This window comes from Arvicanthis niloticus, chromosome 2 (assembly GCF_011762505.2).
Source record: "Arvicanthis niloticus isolate mArvNil1 chromosome 2, mArvNil1.pat.X, whole genome shotgun sequence".
NCBI classification, from domain to species: Eukaryota; Metazoa; Chordata; class Mammalia; order Rodentia; family Muridae; genus Arvicanthis; species Arvicanthis niloticus.
Genome location: NC_047659.1, coordinates 133,246,968 through 133,267,080, shown reverse-complemented (window position 1 = coordinate 133,267,080; position 20,113 = coordinate 133,246,968). Strand labels below are relative to the sequence as shown.

General features: G+C 43.1%; 1 protein-coding gene across 3 annotated transcripts in view; it reads right to left on the bottom strand.

The window, feature by feature from the left end:
- The window catches only part of Stk4 (serine/threonine kinase 4), a 90,395-nt gene extending 70,298 nt beyond the window's left edge, over positions 1-20,097 (bottom strand). Inside the window, exons 1-7 of one of the 3 annotated variants that reach the window (XM_076930197.1) lie at positions 17,805-17,834; positions 12,505-12,585; positions 11,213-11,431; positions 10,166-10,574; positions 8,183-8,311; positions 5,386-5,500; positions 1,034-1,198 (exon numbers count right to left, since the gene is read on the bottom strand). In XM_076930197.1, coding sequence (XP_076786312.1) covers positions 1,034-1,198; positions 5,386-5,500; positions 8,183-8,311; positions 10,166-10,188 — 432 coding nt within the window. In that variant the 5' untranslated portion in view covers positions 10,189-10,574; positions 11,213-11,431; positions 12,505-12,585; positions 17,805-17,834. Of the gene's footprint in view, positions 1-1,033; positions 1,199-5,385; positions 5,501-8,182; positions 8,312-10,165; positions 10,575-11,212; positions 11,432-12,504; positions 12,586-17,804 lie in introns of those variants that run through there. The other 2 variants (XM_076930198.1, XM_034496326.2) reach the window with 2 other exon arrangements.
- Between the last annotated feature and the right edge of the window lie 16 nt (positions 20,098-20,113).

Sequence of the window (20,113 nt, the reverse complement as noted above, 5' to 3'; positions counted from 1 at the left end):
GATGTCTATCAAGGCCAGCCTGGTCTACATACAGAGTTCTAGACCAGCCAGGGCTACATAGTGAAACCTTGTTCTAAACAAAACAAAAGGTCTGTAGCTGTGGAGAAGTGGGGAAGGGGAACCTAGTGTATACTGTACTGATCAGGAAAACCCTTGGCACAATTGTTGGGAATTCCATGTTTATCCTCATAGAACTGTTTCCATTTTCCTACATAGACTTTCACATTCAGTGGTTATTTTACAAAACCAGATAATTCTAGCCACCCCCTCCCCCATTTTGAACAGTTTTCTTTCTCACTGGCAAGCACTGCAGAGACAGGAGGGAAATCAAGAGCCAACACTGAAGCAGGAGGGGCGCTTCCAGGACAGCAGCGGAGCTGCTCAGAAGCTGACAGGAGAGGTCTCTGCCTTGCTGGAGGAAAGCAGCCTGGTTTAATGAAGCTTTTCTATCTGATGTACCAGAGTTAACCTAAGGCTCATTTCTTATGTTAGTTTTCATTTCTATACAAAGATTGAACCATGGAACCTGAATCCCAGAAAAAAATCTAAAATTCCTATTAGCTCTATGATAACGTACTTGTAAATTCTACAAATTTCTACTAAGACAATTAAACCAAGTATTATATTTTTTAAAAATGAGGAAGTAGGGATTGGAGTGATGTCAGTAAAGCATTTGCCATGCATACCTGAGAAGCTGAGTACAGTTCTCCAGATCTACACAATGCAGGATGCTACGGCACACGCCTGTAAACCCTGACTGCTGGGCAGGGACAGATGGACTCTGGGAGCTCACTAGCCAGCCAGCCTATCTGAATCAATGACCTCTAGGTCAGTGAAGGACGGGGTCTCAGAAAGTAAGGGGAAGAACAACTACCACAATCAACATAAACTAGCTTCCACAGCACACAAAGGTGCACATGAGCCAACAGGCATGCACACACACACATACACACAAATTAATAAAATCACTTATTAGAATTGACTTCTCAGGACATAGCCTAAAGTACTGGTACCAGTCACCATTTCCACTTACTGTAAGTTGACCTGCGACTCCAAAGTCTGCAAGCTTTGCATGGCCTTCTGTGTTTAGCAAAATATTTCCAGCCTTGATATCTCGATGTATTTTTCTCATAAAATGGAGGTATTCTAGTCCCTTAAGAGTTGACTGTAATATTGTAGCTATTTCATCTTCTGTTAACTGAAAAACAAAAAACAGTAAGAAGTCTCAACCCTGTAACATCACACAGGAGAAAAGAGAAAACACCAAACCTCACACACAGCTGCTTCAGCCTTGCTGTGTCCTGCCTGTTCCCTGAGAACTGCCAACTGTGAATTCCGAGATCCGGTCCCCAGACTCCTCTCACCTGCCTGTTCTATCTACCTCTAAGGCTCTCCCTCCATACATCTGTAGTGCAGGCCTTCCCCAGTCTGCCCAAATGTCACTCATCAGACAGCAGAGGCCTTCTCCACGCCTGGGTCATTCTCTGTTCCCTTCTCTTACCCTGTCAGCTCGCAGACAACCTGAGATATGATGGGAGTCCTGCTCATTACAGATACACACTCCATTAAAAGCTGTCTTTTATTGCCTGCTCCTACAGCCCGGGTATCAAGAGTGGGAACTGAAACTGTTCTGGAAAGACAGTGCTGGAGGCTGGCACGGGCCTCTGAGCATACCCTAGTCCTAAACAGATCCCATCAAACGCTCACACAACTCCTGTGTGACAACCAACTCACATTTGGGAGTAAACTGTGGACAGTAGGACCCAGGATTAGAAGGACCCAGCCTGCACTTCAGGCACTACTTTCTTTTACTTTTATTCTAAGATCTGAAATTGCTGAATGAGGACTATGAAGGAGAGAAGTCATCAAGACAAGGACAAAACTGAAACTCAGAGGAAAACAGTCGAGTGTGTAGAAAGGACAAAAATCGACCACCACATTATCAGCAGCAGTAATGATCAGAAGGGAACTGCACCTGCAAGTGAGCCTCAACAGCAATTCCCAAAGGAACATAACCAGGAACTGACACCTCACAGGGGGTCAGTCATAATCCATCAACCAGGACTTGAGGCTTTAAATATGGCTGCCATCTACTTAGACTTAATGATAGGGTAATTTTCTGCTTAAAGTACACTATTTCCCACCTCATGTTTCCTGGCATCTGTCCTCCCCACCCCCATGTAGACAGCATTTATAAAACATGAGAGGCAGCGAACTGCCGGTGGCTCGGCCCTTAAGGCACCCGCCCGCAGAGGGCGTCTCTTGGTGCTCGCGTTCGGATCCCGCGCTCCTGCTCCCACGTCTTGTGGGAAAAAATAAAAAATAAAAAAAATAAATAAAAAATAAAACATGAGAGGCTGAGAGCCACATCAGAACAGACCCACGGCCAAGAGAGCAAGCAGTGTCTGTGGTTTCAGCCTGGGTAACCTCACTTAGCACAGCAGTATCATCATCAGTCTACCGTAATCTTTTGTGAAGACTGGTTCTATCATGAGAAATAATAGTTTTTTGTATCTATCCCTGGTCACATTTCTTCAAATTTAAACAGTATTTCTCGTCATCTGTAGCTGGCAGTGGTCACACTGAATGTTTTTTATATAACACACAGCAAAATAATAATTAAATCACGTAGACTAATAAACTAGTATGAAACTAGCATTAGATTCAGAAATTGCCATCAGAGTTAATTCTGGACTGCTGAGGTACCAGGAACAACTCTGTGCTGAACACAAAGCCCTGGGGCTCCAATTTTGTTTATTTTTTTTAGTTTTTTTTTTTTTTTCTTCAAGACAGGGTTTCTCTGTGTAGTTCTGGCTGTCCTGGAACTCACTCTGTAGACCAGGCTGGCCTTGAACTCAGAAATCCACCTGCCTCTGCCTCCCAAGTGCTGGGATTACAGGCATGCGCCACCACTGCCCGGCTTTTTAGGTATTTTTTAATGATTTATTTATTTTTGTTTTTTAGAAACTGGTGTTTTTCCTACATGTATGTCTGTGTGAGGATGTCAGACTTACTGGAACTAGAGTTACAGACGGTTGTGAGCCACCATGTGGGTGCTGAGAATTGAACCAGAGTCCTCTGAGAGCAGCCTATACTCTCGAGCCAGCTCTCCAGGCTTCAATTTTAAATCAACAAGTCAGTCAAGGCTTAGGCTTCTATTTAATTATTTATTCCATTTTTTGCAATTATAATATAATTATATCATCTCCCCCTTCCCAAGCCTCCCATGTAACACCCCCCCCTCCTTCAGATTCGTGGCCTCTTTTTTCATTATTATTACATTCATATATGTTTGTATGTACACACACAAATTTTATGTCAGAACACTATTCTTGGCTAAAGAACTTACTGTCAATCAAGAAAACATACAAATTTTCAATAATGTAAATTAAGAAAGTGAAACAGTGGGCTGGAGAGATGGTTCAGTGGTTAAGGGCACTGACTGCTCTTCCAGAGGTCCTGAGTTCAATTCCCAGCAACCACATGGTGGCTCACAACCATCTGTAGTAAGATCAGATGCCCTCTTCTGGTGTGTCTGAAGCTACAGTGTATTCATATAAATAAAACAAATAAATATTTAAAACAAAAAAAGAAAGTGAAACAGTGATAGAATACAAACTTTATAACTAAGACACTTCTGCATACTTAACTTCATCTTTACAGCACTGCAAACACTTATAGAGATGCTCACTCCCATCCTCACAACCAAAGACAAACATCCCATCTCGACATCTACAGAGCAACTAGGCTTGGTCCTCAAACTGTGTGGCAGTTGACTCACTCAGCTTTTTAGAGCCTAGACATTTTTTCCCTCTGCACCTGGACTAAGACTCACCCACAATACCACGCCCTACAGGATCCAACACCAGCAAACCTGCCCACCTCTCTAGCCTGACCTCCCCTCCGTCTCAGTGGCTGCCACTTCTATCAGCAAATATAGCAAGCACGTGCAGTCTGGGGCCTTCACACTGGCTGGGTCCTACCTGCACAGTCCCTTCGCTCCTACTGCTCTGCCTACCAAGGCTCTCTAGCACCTTCCCATCACCATCTGTGGTGATTTGGATAGGAATGGCACCCACAGAACCATGTGTTTGAATGCTTGGCCCATGGGGAGTGGCACTATTAGGAGGTGTGGCCTTGCTGGAGGAAGTGTGTCACTGTGGAGGCGGGCTTTGAGGTCTCCTATGCTTAAGTTACACCCAGCGTGGCACATGGTCTCCTTCTGCTGCCTGCAGACTAAGATGTAGAACTCTGTTACCTCTCCAGCATCATGTCTGCCTGTGTGGCACCATGCTTCCCACCATGATGATGATGGACTAAACCTCTAACACTGTAAGCCAGCTCCAATTAAATGTTCCCTTTAGAGGCGCTACTGTGGTCATGGTGTCTCTTCACAGCAATAAAATGCTACAACACCAGCCTTACTAATTATTTTTAAAGTATTTCTCATTACCTGGCACTTCCTTCCTAGTTGCCGCCTGTTTTCTTTTTGTTTCTGTACCAGAAGGTGTGCTGCCAGAGAGCGCAACGCACTGTATGCTGTGCTCTTTTACCCACTTCTGGACCCCTAATGCCACCAGCACCGTTCGTTCTGCAACTAAGAACTAGAATCCATGACTCTTGAGTCAGATCCTGAAATCTTAGACATAAATAATTTTTACAACAGTTTCATTCCCTGTCCAACAGCAAGTAGAAGGCATTCTAGACATACTGGGTAAGAGGACAAATTCAAATCCAAAAGTCAACATTTGAAACTCTTTTTAGAAGCTGAAGAGATAACTCAGCAGTTAGGAGTGCACTCTGCTCTTGCAGAAGCCCTTGGCTTCATTCCCACAATGTGTGGCTCATACGTTGCCTGTAAATCCTGAGGCAGGGTAGAGAAGCCTGGCCTGTATGGACACCTGCACTCACATGCGCAAACCCACACAAAGACACATAACCTTTAAAAGATCAAGTATGTTTAAAAGTCATTCTACAGCAGCCAGACATGGTTGGGAGAATGACACAGGAGTGTGAGTTCAAGGCCCCCATGAAATCCTATATTAAAAAATGAGAATTCATCCTAAACCATGATTTGGTAACTGTTTCGCCTACTAAACATAAATCACTGGAACAAGTAGCATCAAGCTGCCACGTTTAGAAGGAAACTGAGCAAGGTGGCTGACCCCTGTGACCTAGCACTCGGACTGGACCAGAAGGATCAAAGGTAAGAGAGCACACTGGGATTATCCCTGTTTGAGGTTGGGGGAGGTGAGTAAAAGAGAGTAGAGATGCAAGGAAACATGGACATGGCAGTCACTCCTCCCTGAGTAGAAGCACACACACAAAAGGCCAGAAGAAGCTGGTGAAAGTGCTCTAGCAGCACCACCTAGCAGGCAAACTTACCGTCTTGTTTCGCAGCCGAATGATATCAGATACAGAGCCAGCCCCACAGTACTCCATAACAATCCACAGGTCTGTGTTCTTAAAGTAGCTGCCATAGTATTTGACTACATGAGGGCTGGAAAGAGACACAATACAATTTAGTGGAATGTTCTTCAAACATTTGAATCCATTCTGTTCAATGCATGGAAAGTAATTTCTCATTTCATAAAAATAAATTATTTCTAGTTAGGACTAACAAAAGCAATCTCTTGATAAGAAGATAAAGATCAGCTCTTCCTAAGAGTAATATACAGATTCAAAGCAAGAGAACAATATTTCTAAGTGTGTAACTTATCTTCAGAAAAGAATCACAGATTCTCAAAACATTAGCTATGAACACAGAACTGATAAAAGAGACATGAGGTGCGTGACCAGCCAACATGAGGGAAGGTAAGAAATAATGCCATACTACATACTAAACACCACAAGTCCATGGAACATGTTAGAGGAATGGTCAATAAATAAGTATTAATATATCCTGGGATTAGACACGTGGATCAGATGTTGAGAGCACATGCTGATCTTCTAGAGGACCTGGTTTTGGTTCCCAGCACCACATGTGGCTCATAACTATCTGTAACTCCAGTTCCTGGGACCTGATGCCCTCTTCTGGCCTCTGGCAATAGGCATGCAAGTGATACAGAGACATGAAATTTAAATTTAAAAGAGCAGCATAAGAGAGGGGAAGATAAGCTATAAAAGAGTAAGCAAACACAGTAAACTCCCAATGAGACAGGACAGACAGATATATCAAGGGATACATAACAATCATGAAAAGTAATCTTTTTTCTTTCTCTTTTTTTTTCTAAAAGTCATGATATAATTGGGAGTAACAAAATCATCACTTTATAGTGTAAAGACTACTTAGCATCAAATCTGGAACCTTAGGTCTTAAATTCGATGAGAGACACCAAGTAAGAAAGAAATATGTGAGGAATCAAGCATCTCAGGAAAATGAACAATCTGTCTCAACAACTGTGCCATAAACAGCTGGACTACTTTGAAAGACAGGTTGCATAGCAACAAAAGATGCTAAAACTCTCCTGGCTTCCTTGACTTTTTATTTCAAACGCCCCTTTGTCCTTGGGACATATGCCAGTGGCAAAAAAAAAAAAAAAAAGAAAAAAGAAAGAAAGAAAGAAAGAAAGAAAGAAAGAAAGAAAGAAAGAAAGAAAAGAAAGCAAGCATGGCACATAAAATGAGTATTGGTGGAAGCACAGGTAACTGAGTACCCACAGTTACAATCCGGGTGCTCTGCTCCTCTCCTCCTGTAGGCACTGACTTTATTGTGAAAACACACTGTTGGGATAAGATCTGTGCAGTCTTGTACTGCTGGCTAAGATTTCCTGCACTGTTCACGCCTAGACTGTGACCTCACAGAAAACAAAGAGAACCTACTGACACACTTACTCCCTAAACCCTCCCTTTCCTCAAAAGACAGTGAATGACATAAAAATAAAACAAAGAAGCAAGCAAACAAAGCTCCAGGACACAAGGATTCTGCCCTGGCTTTAAAAAAAAAAAAAATACAAGTTTAACACAGAGGATCTTTAAACGTCATTTCTTAGCACTTGCTGCTCTTGCAGAGAACCCAGGCTCAGACCCCAGTACCCACATGGCAGCACACGACTGTGCATAACTCAATTCCAAGGGGTCTGATACCATCTTCTAGCTTCCACAGGCTTCAGTCTCATGTGGGCCACACACACACATTCAGGCCAGATACATACATACAGGCATACACATAAAAAGTAAAGATAAATAAATCTTTAAAAATCAAATCATTAGTCAGAAGCATTTCTATACTGTCTAGATACAGACCCCATTTGCGAGCTGAAGAGTTCGAGTGAGTCATGTGGACCAGAAGAAAACCTGCTAACTTAATCCCACCAATGCAGCTGTGGGGGTGGAGTGCAGGTGTTTGTATAGTAGACAATAGTCACAAAATGAAAACTAAAGCAGGAGGAAGACAGTAGCTGCTGTACTTCAAAAACAGGGAGATCTGAGGTCGATACAAAATAACAAGATGCACTCCCCCACAGTCTCCCCCGAAGCCTGACTGGGGAGGTAACAGATCATCTGACCAGACTGGCCTTGGACCGACAGGCAATGCTCCAGTGCAAACCTCGTCCCTGCTCTCCCAACCCCTGGCCCCAGCACGGCCCTTACTGTACTTGCACATCTAACAGTGCTGCCCTATGCCTGCGCCGTCAACCAGCATGTTGTCATGGAACTTCAGAGCAGATCACGTGCTCTTCTGTGGTTGACTTTGGGGCCAATTTCCTGCTTAAAGCTTGACAAATCTTAGTTCCTCAAAAATAAAACACTTAAGTACTCTTGACTGGAACCATTCTTAACGGCAAAAAAGAAACAGCTACCTAAGCAAATATTCTCTTTTTATACACCAATCTGCTATTCTATGGTTCCTGGAGCTAAAAAGTATTTGATTTATCTTAGCTATCTGTGCAACAGGAAGTAAGAGAGAGCATTACCAAAAGAAAAATAGAAAGAAAGCCAGTACCACCTTCTGCCTCTTCTTCTAGTCTCTTAAAGGTATGACTAATGAAGGAAAAAATATAAAAATGGAACTTATCTACTAAAATATACATTTTCTTATACTTTTCAGAAAAAAACATGCATAGTGACTCCCCTAACCCCACCCTCCTGAGACTATCTCAGCAATCAATCTGTAGGTGTCAATCCGTACAATCCCAGCTGATGCAGGGGCTTGTTCTGTCAAGGACCCCACATGCTTTACCTGTCACACTGCTGCATTATGGAGATTTCTTTGATTATCTCCTGCAGGTCCGATTCCACAGGCACTTGCTTGATAGCAACAATCTGACCAGTCTCCTTATGAATAGCCTTGTACACACTGCCATAAGACCTGCATTTGGAGGAAGGAGACCATTCATAAAGCCAGAGCACCCAGACACAAGACCAGGTGTGGCACAATCACATAAATTACCAAGGTCACGGAAGTGATGAGCTTATGATCTGAACCCATGCAGTCTGAACGTGATGCTTGATTTCTCTCCACAGCAACACAGTACATGTGTGTGTTTTCCTATGACCACTCTATTACCAGCCTCTCTGGCCTTATTCCTCTCACAGCTGCAAGGCTTAAAATACACAATCTCATGAAAACCCAAGTCTCTTTTGTGCCAGAATCCAAAGAACAGTGCACATTCAAATCTTTTTGCCTTGCATTTCATCTTCCCCGAAATGCTTATCAAAACTAAGGTTCCATGTTCATTCAATCTAGGTGCTCCAAGAACTTGAGGTTTAGAATCTGAAGATGGCAGACTGCCACCCACTGCCAATACACACTATCATAACCTGAGTGAGCTCCTTGTGTCTCAACTGTCTTCTTCACAAGATGACAACAACAAAACACAAACTCTCTTACCAGACAGCTATGGTGCCCATGAGAAATATGCTAGAACTTTACAGACCCTGGGCAGCTCTCAGTGATAAGAGAAAATCATCTCTTAAATTTCCCAAACATGCCGGGTGGTGGTGGCACACAACTTGAATCCCAGCACTTGGGAGGCTGAGGCATGTAGATCTCTGTAAGATCAGGGCCAGCCTGGTCTACAGAGGGAGTTCCAGGATAGCCAGGGCTACACAGAAAAACCTTGTCTCAAAAATCTGAAAAACCAAAAAGAATAAATAAATTTCACAAACATACCTATTTCTACATGCTATCTTGATGAAGAGAAAATCAAAATAAAGAATGTGGCATAAGATGTCAAAATAACAGAGCTCTGTCACTACCAAGAAGAAATTATCTCAATGTCAAAATAGATTTTAAAAACTTCTTTAAAAAAAGAAATATCTATGAATACAGAGCACATAAAAGGTTCTATCTGAATCCCTTATACTTAAAAAGGAATAAAGACACTCAAAGGACCTTCAAATATTGTTTTATCACAGAAAACAACTGTTGAGCATGTGTGGAAGACCCAGCCAGCACCTTCTCTTCTTGCTAAAATAACCTTCATTTAGGACAAATCGCGATAGGCTGTGCCATTTCTCCTCCTGGTGAATGAACCTGCAGCAAGAATCTAACCTAGATCTGGCTAGTGTATGGCTAGAATTCTCGAGACTTCCTTCCCAGGTAAGACAAGCAAACAAGGCTGTTCATTTTCACTTGTCACTTTCGGCCGTGCTTTGGAGACTATCAGGGGGAATGACACTTGAAACTAACATAACCATCTTGTGACCGTAGGAACTGCCCAGATCAACCACTGTCAAGTCAACTATCCACTTAGAGAAGATTGATTAGGCTGTCAGTGCATGCCTCCGTAGTTAGCCATTGTTGGCAAGTACTCTGTTACTGACATCCACAGGCCTTTTTGAAATACTAGACCGAGCGTATGTGCAAGAATCTCTTCATGTCGGCTTCAGGCTGGAGCGAGTTTTGCTGGCTGCAGAACTCTTTCCCTCAGCACTCGTACTGCAGTTTTCCCACACCTACTGCTTCTGGAAGTCAGCTCTCATTAGAGTACCATTCTTCACAGATAAGCTCTCCACAGCACTCCACGCTTTAACTATCAAACTATGGGAACATTAGCTATCAAACTATGGGAACAATGTGCTATTATCTAATAGTAAAAACATAACGAAGGCTAGGAGTGTAGCTCAGTGACAGAGCACGTGCCTAAAGTCCATGAGGCGCTAAGACTAAAGGGAAAAACAGAGAAACTTAAGTGAGCTAATGTATAAAAGTAGAAATCACAGAGGCAGAAGGCAAGGCTCCATTCTAAACCCTCCAGGTGCTCGCTCGCCACTCAGCCTGGCTCGAGCTGTGACTTTGCCCTGCCACAGAGCCACAGGATTTCTTCAAAAGAGCATGACCACAGCTGCAGAACTCAATGTGCTTCTTCAGCACACGCCCTCAAGTCCTGGGAAATTGCAGTCCTGCCCTGCGGGAACATCTGAAGACACTGCCATCCACATCAGAAGAGAAGCAGAGGTAAGGCCTTCCTTCAGGATCATGCTGGTTCCATAAAACTTGCTCAGGTTCAATACATCAGGATGGCAAAAATCCAAGTGTCTATGGTGCCATTTAAAAGTTCAATGAGATGATAGCATGAGAAGGATCTTTAGAGGGACATTCCCAAGTTCTTTGTTGAAGTCATCCATATCTAAACACAATTAAAAAAAAAAAAATCAGTTAGCTTGCTTTTTTCCTAACATGGTATTTCTGACATTTTCTGTCTATAACCATGATAGTTCCTAAATTAAGCACCCCAAGAAATATCCCTGCTAAGGATACCTAACTGTACTTAAAGAGTTAAGATTTAGCTTTGATTTGACGTAAGGTCTGAAAAATGCTCCAGTTAATACACTCAAAAACAACGGTTGTGACTTAGTGAGCACTCAGTGCGTGACAATCACTGTTCCCAGTACCTCTCTATTATTTCATGCAATTCTTCCATGACACCATGTAATAAATATTATTATTTTCCCCACTTTACAGATGAAGGTTATGAGGCTCCGAGACATATAAGCTCATTGCTATGACTAATAACAGGACACCAAGACCTTTAACTCAGGTCTGCATGACTTCATTACCCTGACATGCTTTTATTAAAAATAAAAAGAACCAGCTGGTTACACATACAATTATGTCTACAAACTTATATTCTATTCCAAAAATAACCTGTGAACATTGTTTAATCAAGGCATATCGACTAATTGCCTTCAGGAGAATATCAAGAATGGCAAGCTAAAGCTACAGATAGCAAGAAAGAGATACAGAGTGGCTTCTGCCACCTCATACCTTTACTGAAGCAGTCCAACTGGCAGTCTTCCACCATCTTGGGCTTGTCATGGGGCTACCACTCATGTTCTCTTCCTTCCTTCCCCTGCTTGATTCTGATGGATCCCAAAAAGTACTTTTGCAACTAACAGAAAGTGAAGACTCGTGTTTTTAACAAGGAGGTAATCCATGAAAATCTATTCCATGTAATCCAGATTTGCATTTGTTATTGTCACAGATCTGTGTTAAACATAAATAATACTAAACTCTCAAAACAGTCAGGGAAGGGGAGGCTTTGCTCTGGCAGAGCACATGACCCCAGGTTCAATCCCTAGCATCACTGAGAAAGAAAAGAAGCGTATGTTCAAGACAGACATTAGTCAAAGGTTTCTGAAGACACTGAAATTTCACACAGAGCACATACTTATCGACTTACGCATCATCTATCTCTGAATCATATGAACTTATTACATATTCAAAAGTTAAACACTTAAGGTATCCCTGGCATTTTAATGCACTGATCATTACAGAAGGAATGAATACACAGAATTAAATTGCAATGATATGCAGAAATGTAAGAAACGCTGACACCATGCCCTACTGTATCAGTGAAAGGCAGTCAGAGCCCATCATCTAGTACTGAAAGTCCCTGCGTGCGGTGCATTTCACAACCTCCACTGGTTCCCAACCGGGATGCTGGATCTCCTGAGAAGATGCAAACAGTTCTCGGCTTATTTGCTCTTTATCACAAAGTTCAACAGAAATGTTGACTTCCTGTTTTTTACTGACTGGTGATTACATACTAGGCAGAAATCCTGAACAGCATACAAAACTGACCAAGTCTAACTTAGATAGGATCTCACTATGTTTCTGGCTTGGAACCTGCTATGTAAGGCAGACCTGCCTCAAACTCACAAAGATCTGCCTGCTTCTACTTCCTAAATACTAGAATTAAAGGTATGTGTCTCCATCCTGGCTGATTTTTTAAAAACCTAAGTGAATTATAATCTAATTAGTGTTTCATTTTAATTATATAAAACCATATGCATCACAGATTCTGTAAGAGAAAACAATAGATAAGTTAATATTAAAAAGCCTGGAATTCACTAAATCTGTTTAGTGATAAGGGCAAAGAATGCAAAGGCATTGCAAGTAGCAGACGCACCTCCCCCAGCACCTAGAACCATGCTGACACATGACGTTCTTTCTTTTTCAAAGGCTTGAGTGTCACACCATGAGAAATTCACATGCTAGGCTGCTAGGCTGGGGAAAGACTGGGACCCACGGGTCAGATGTAGCTTATCTGTACTCACCCTTCTCCAAGCTTCTCTAAGACATCAAACACTTCTTCTGGCTGTTTAGTTAAACTATCTTCATCCAACTTTTTCAGCTGCCTGTGGATAAAAAGACATAAACACAAAATGTGTCTTACTTGCAACTAAAAAATAAAGAACACTGTATTTTATGATTACTATTCTAGGAATTGCTCTATGAAGTCTAATTTCTCTACTAATAACTAATAATTAAGGCAAACTAAGAGGGTTTTTTGTTTGTTTTGTTTGTTTAAGTCAGGCTCAGATTGTAACTCAGATTAGCATCAAACTCACAATCCCCCTGCCTCAGCCTGTCATGTGCCAGGATTATAGGTGTACAACACCATTCCTGGCTCCTTTAAAGGACATTAACAGACTGCTCTGTGGAAGGGATACTTTTGCTGGGTCACCCAATGAGCACATTCTGGACCAGAACATAAAGAATCAAATTTCAGTTCAACATCTGTATGATTTTCTAATAAGATGAGCTGCCCTAGAGTGATACAGACTGCCTTGAGAAGGCCAAGTTCTGTATGGTTGAAAAACTTATGGAAAATAAAGTATCATGTGACTGAAATGCTATAGCACAGAGTCAAACATTACGTAAATTCATCCTATGAGCTTAAATGGCATAGCTATCTCAAAAAAAAAAAAAAAAAAAAAAAAAAGTGTGTAAGTAACGCTGCATATTTAAGCCTGAAGTGGACTAGCTGACCTTTTAACTCTATTGGGAAAGTTTTGGTCATCTTGTCTACCCAATTAAGTTCTATAGGTAACACAGAAACAGGAAGTAGAAAGCAGACATTTATACAGAAGCAAAAGTACAAACTAACTTGGCAGCAGGGAATTTAAGTATCTCACTAAGACCCTCCCCACCACGATCAGCCACGGACCTTTCACAAGAGCAAAAATCAAACAGGTCACCCACGACTTCTACACTGGAGAGGCTACGAAGCAACACTCAAGTTGTAAACTCTGAGACCTCTAAAAAACGTATTAACAGACTTCAAGAGTTCGTTGTAGAGAGTATATATATATATATATATATATATATATATATAGAGAGAGAGAGAGAGAGAGAGAGAGAGAGTGTGTGTGTGTGTGTGTGTGTGAGAGAGAGAGAGAGAGAGAGAGAGAGAGAGAGAGAGAGAGAGAATGTGTCTTCTACACAATGATTTCCTGAAACTACAAAAGACAAGAAAAGACAGCTTCAGGAAACGGTGCAATATGGAAGCGGTCACACTCTAAATTTCTTGTGCAAAAAAAACGCTTGAACTTTCTGAACAATACCAATTCTTAAAAGAAATTACTTTAAATAAAAATAGAAAAGTTAGAAAGATATAAAGTTAAAAATAAAAAAAAAAAGCCTGACCACATGAAATATAACTAGCAACAGTCCCTGACCTCAAAGGTGCGAGCCTGCAGAATTTTACAAAGAAATGGAGAACTACAGAGAGTGTAATACCTCAACCTGAAGATAACCAACACACTGACATTTAGAGATTCAAAAGATCCTAGAACTAAAATCCCAATGACTTCATAAAAACTCCCAGCTTCAAAACAAAAGGGCTGAAGTGAAACTCCTCTTAAGCTTCAGAAGTGATATTTCTACGAACTCAGAAGTTAAAACCAACCACTCATATGCTGGGAGTTTTTGGTAAAACCCCCAATCATGGCTGTATAAACAATGGACAATACTTCATTCATCGAGAATAAACTCTTATAAACAACTTATATAAAGGAAGACCGGATTCCCTTTCAAGTGGTGACTCTTAGAGTTTAATAAAAGCAAAAGTTGCTATTTCAGAGACCACAGAATAACAAAGGAAACTGCCAGGACCCTAAGAGACAGTTGTAAGACTGATAACGCTGAGACAGACAGACAAACTTTAAACAACCTTGTGAGAGTTTTGTTTTGCACCTAGAGTTTTTAAAACACTTCAAACTTAAAGAAGCTTTATTATCTCTGGTGTCAAATAAACAAGAGATGATCAGAAAAATATTTGCTAAATGGATAAGCCAATGTAAGGGCGGCAATCACATAACCTTGAATAGCAATCTCTGTGTTCTCTGTGTTATCAAAATAGAATTTCATTCTTTCTTTTCTGAGACAGGGTTTCTCTCTGTAACACTGGCTGTCCTAGAACTCACTCTATAGACAGGTTGGCTTCAAGCTCAGAGTTTCATCTGCTTCTGCCTTCCAGAAGAATGCTGGGATTAAAAGTGTGCACCACCACACCTGGCTCATGAAAATAAAATTTCTTCTGAGATGCTAACTAGTAGGTTATCAACAAATAAATCTCATGAAATATCTGTTAAGTGACTGAGTCCTCAAGGACGAGGACTATACCATCCAAACAGTCTTGACTTTGGTGAACGGTGGTGACGAGGTTTGAACAGCGTTGACATCCTTCGCCAGTTTTCATTTGTTCATAATGACTAGGCCTGGCCAATGCAATTACACACACCAAATATTGGTGACGTTCCTCTCCTGTGTCAGCTGACACAGGAATGGCCAGCATCCCAGGAATGCACCCTAAGCCTTCCACTATACCATTACCCAACAGCGACTTACATTTTAAAATCACTAAGTCTTGCAAGACACTGATCCATCACTAGCCACTGAGTCACACACAAACATCAAGCTCATGACAGCAGAGAGTGTTTCCTGCACTGAGACTGTTGGGATGCACATCATCTGAACCTCTCAAAAAGACATCTGTAGTTTCCAAACACAAGGTATTAAGAAGTGATCTCTCAGATGACTAACTCTCAATCAACTATTCCATGTCAGAACTCTCAGAGGCTCGATGCATTTATACATATTTATCCCTCTAACAGAATTTTACAGATTACAACAACTATAAAAGATAACCAAAACATTTCAATAACAAAGTTGTCAAGTCCAGTGGCTTCTGCCTGTAATCTCGGCACTCAGGAGGCTGATGCAGCCAGCCGGATGCTGCTGCGGGATTGTAGTATATTTGAGGACAGCCTGAGCTACTGTGTGAGACCCTGTCTCGAAATAAACAAAATGGGTAACTGAATTAACTGCACCCCTCCTTCATGTGAATATTGGGATTCTAACTCAGAGAACCTCAGAACATGAGATTGCATCTGGAGATAGCTGACTTTGAAATCGGAAGAGATGAAACCATAGACAGACACGAACGAAGACCACATGGAGAGGTTGGGGAAAGGTGGTCATTTGTATGAAAGCCAAAGACATCTGATTTCAAACGTCCAGCCTCCAAAATGGCAACTAAAAAAAAAAATTAATCTCTGTTGCTTAAACTACTCAGATGTGGTGCTTGTTACAGTAATCTGAACCAGTTAATTCTGATAATAAAATGCAGCAGTCCACTAGTTACAATGAACAGGAAGCACCAATCGTTCAAGGACTAGATCCTGCCACACTCTTCTCTTGCACTTTATTACAGTTCTTAAAATCCAAAAGGCGTAATAAACAAAGTCGGCGGGCTATGGTGGTGCAATCAGGAGGCAGAGGCAGGTGGATTCCTGTGAGTTTGAGGCCAGCATGGTCTCCAGAGTGAGCTCCAGGACAACCAGAACATTTACACAGAGAAACCCATGGGGGGGGGGGGGGGGAAGAAAAAAAGAAAGGAAAGAAGGAAGAAAGAAAAATAAACAACAATTGAGCAAAGTCAAAACAAAACAAACAAAACTTTACCCAGCCCACAATCAACAAACACAAAGGGGAAAAAAACAAAACAAAACTTTTAATTAAATGAAAGTTTTTGAAGAGAGGAACCAAAGAAAAAGAACGGGTCTAGTGGTTACTGACTGCATAAATACTGCAGTTAACAAATGGCCTGCCTCTCTGTGGCCTGGCTTTAGCATATCTAAAGTAAAGATATAAGGACATCCTCCTTACATGAGAGTCGTGAAGGCCAGTTGAGTCAGTAAGGTGTACCTTTTCAAAGTACCATTTTTACAAGTTCAAAAGTGGTCAAACACCAGCAATTTCGTATGGTTGAACAGGCAAGCTGGAAAGCTATTAAGACAGTGCCTGCCAACCTGTAAGCCCTCTCTGGCTGTAATTAATAATTATTGCTTTTAGAGCCTCAGCACACCACAACAAGTCAAACCTGAGCCCATCTCAACAAGCCAATTGTTTGATTCCATGTTTGTGTACTTCCAATAACCCCCACCCCAAGAGGGCTGCCTAAGGCTTTCAGTCCCCTCCCTTCACCTCTCGGATGGCGGGCACTCCCTTACTCTGAATACTTCCTATTTTAGTGCTCATTCTGCTGCAGGAAGTCAAATGTCTTCTCTGTGAAACTCGAGTTTTTAGCTGTATCTGAGAGATGCATGACTCCCTCAGGCTCCACGATCTTTTCTCCAGGTGAGGGGGAGTGGTCCAACACAACAACAACCAGTTTAGGAGTTGAGACTTCCTAAAGTCAGTCACCTTCATCTTGACCCAAAACAATTCTAGATACTTCTAGAATCTGGAGCTGAGAGTATTGAAACTCTCAGAATTTGAAAAGGACAAAGTCTGACTGAACCTACTGTGTCTAAACTCTGTTTATTGGACCTCAGCTTACCCACTCCCGGGTTTGTTTTTTTTTCTTTATCGACGTCCCAACTTTGGGTGTTGGGACGGCTGAGGAGGATTTGAAGAAAATTAAGCAGACCCTCAGGACATCAATAATAAAAGCCATTACCACCACCACCACTACATCATCCTACATGGGGCTGACACTCTGAAAACCCTTGAAAACTCTAGCCCCCATAATCCTCTCTCCATTACTAGACCCACGAAACACTGGTACTTCCACAGAAAGGCGGTTAGGAGCAATGACTTTGGACAGGACTACCAGGACACAAAATCCCCACTCCACCTCTTACTTTGCCATGGGACCTCCAATCAATTTTTCTAACGACTTCTGCCTCAGTTGCTCAGAAGCAAAGCAACGGACCTTTTTCCACCGCACGGTCTGTGGTACTCAGGACCCTCTCAGTAAGTCCTCGCTCTCACCCGGCCTCAGCATTCGCCCCTACATCCCCGAGTGCCTTCCTGGGGCGCCTTTCCCGGCCTCTGCTGGTATCTCCCTAACTTGTCCGCACGTTGCCCAGAGAGTTCTCTATCTAACCCAAATCACTTCTGTCCCGGCCAGCGGATGCTCCCTCACTCAGCAGGTGCTCCTGCAGCCCGGTCGCTAGCCTCGCGGGTCCCCCTCCGCCCGGCCGAAGCTTGCACACCGGGGTCTACCCTCAGCAAGTTCGCGCCTTCCCTCTCCACCCAACTCTCGTCCTCTCAGGCTACGGCCCCTCACCTGCGCGGTGGGTTCCTCAGCTGCACGGTCTCCATGGCGCTGCCGGCAGCCGCCCAGACTGCCTCAATGCTCCATCCTCCGGGAGCCCGCCCCGCAAACCCTCCCACACTTCCGCTTTCCGCCCCTACCGGAAGCGAGAGGAGGCCGGGCTGATCGGCGTGGGTCACGTGGTACAGTGGCGGGCGGATACAGAAGTCAGAGACCAAAGAGATGCCTCTCGGGCGGCCTCTAGTGGCTGAAGTGTTAGCGACACCCTCTCCTTGACTTGCCTTTGGACTGAATACTTTCAAGCCTGACTGCTTGAGGGTTCCCCAATTTCTCAGCAAAGCATGGACTTGATAAGAATTGAGTTCTTGTTCGGGCCAAAGGGAAAAGCCCCAAGCACTCTAGGGCGCAGTAAAGAAACCACCAAAATGCCTGCTCCAAGACTGGGGAGGTTTTATTGTAGATGCAGAGAGGAAAAAAAACAAACTGGCCAAGTCCAGGGCTATATCTCTGGGCAGAGAAAATAACAGAGAATAGCGGGTCGGGACCTTGCTGTAGGGTAACTGCTGCGGAGGGGAGTGAACAAGTTGTAATCTGGAACAGCCTGAGAGCATAGTGGAGGAGGTAAGGAGGGCCAGGATTCTAGCGTGCTACTCCTAACAGATACGTGAAACTAGGGACTCAAGGAACCTGCAGGTTAGCTTGGACTTTGATATGTAATCACAGCTGAGTCTCAATGGGTAGCCATAAGTCTTCTTTGCCAAAGGCAAGGAAGAGAAAGGAATGGCTCCTTTTGTTAGGCAGAAACCAACAGGTTCTAGAGGAATACTCGGCTCTATCCACCAGCAATCCATTTGTTTACCCTCTCAATATTCAACACAAGCCTGCCCTTTGGGAGGAGGAATTGGGGGTTTCCTTTGAACCTGGAACACTCCCACAACGGGCAGACCCACTGACTTAGTCCAAAATGACAGTCTAGACTCAGCTCAAGCTGAACCATAGGGCTAATGGCAAATAAAAATAAAGCTCACAGATGTCTGTAGTTCCTTCGCTGAGCCCTCACAGTTCTGTTTTTAGGGGCATGGTGGTTATATTTTTAGTTTGGGGTTGTTTGTAGGGATTTGAGACAGCATCTGTATAGCCCTGGCTGGCCTGGAACGTGCTACGTAGACCAGATTGGCCTCAAATTCATAACCCAACCTGCCTCTACCTCCTAAGTGCTGAGATTAAAGCACACAGCACAAGGCCCAGCTTCAGTGGAAGATCATGATTCATCTGTATTCATCCACTAAATAAGTTTTATGGTCCACAAGATGCCAGGTGCTTTTCAGCTCTCTGGAATCTTGTTCCTTACATCTCAGGATTCTGCTCAACTCTCACCCTCGGAGGCTTTCTGTGGCCTGCTCACCTTTAACATCTTCCACAAGATTATTTCCTATTGTTTGGTTTCCTGGGATCTCCAGGCCATACCCTGGCCCCACCCCTGAACGTTAATCTAGACATTTTGGTTGGTCTCTTGCTCTTCTCCTTTTCGATCAGTGCATAAACTCCCTTCTCCTTTCTCTTCCACTCCCCCCATGGCGACTTCCCTGGCCTCCTCCTTTGGGACCAGTGAACTTGCCTGAGAGCAGCTTCCCAATAAACCTGCCTTTAATGTAATCTAATCTGGCTGAAATTGGCTCATTTCACCGGCAACGGAGAAATAATTTATCACCTGTAACATCATTGTGTTTTCTTGGTTATGTTTTAAAACAGGAGTTCAGCTATACTGGCCTTGGCCTCCTAAGTGGTAGAATTGCAGACTTGAACTTTGGATTTTGTTGCTGCTATTTTTTTAAGAGCACTGTATTCTTTTGTATGATAAATTTTCATCATGTTCACTCTATCCTATACAGTCCTTAAAGGTGCCTTAGCCTTCCATAGACTTGCATTAGCCTGCTGTTTGCTTTTTTATAAGTATTAAGATCTTGTCGAAAAGTGCGTCTTCTTTTGGTCGTGGATTAATTGCTTCCCAGGCTCAACGAAAAATAATAATCTGCCTCCTTCGGTGATTCAGCCACTGTCGCCTCTGCAATGGAGCACCACCACCTTCAAGCTTGTTGACCACGAGTTCCAGACTGAGCACACGCCACGGGCCCTCTTTTCCCAAAGACCCCGCCTCCGACCCTCTTAGCCCCGCCCTTTCCTAGCCCCGCCCCTGGATAACGAAGAGCGGCCGGACCTACCTAAGGGCTTGAGCGAGCCCACCCTTCCGCCCGCCCCTAGCCACCTAGCCCCGCCCCGCCTGGCCCCGCCCCTCAAGGCCGGTCAGCAGCGAGCCTTAA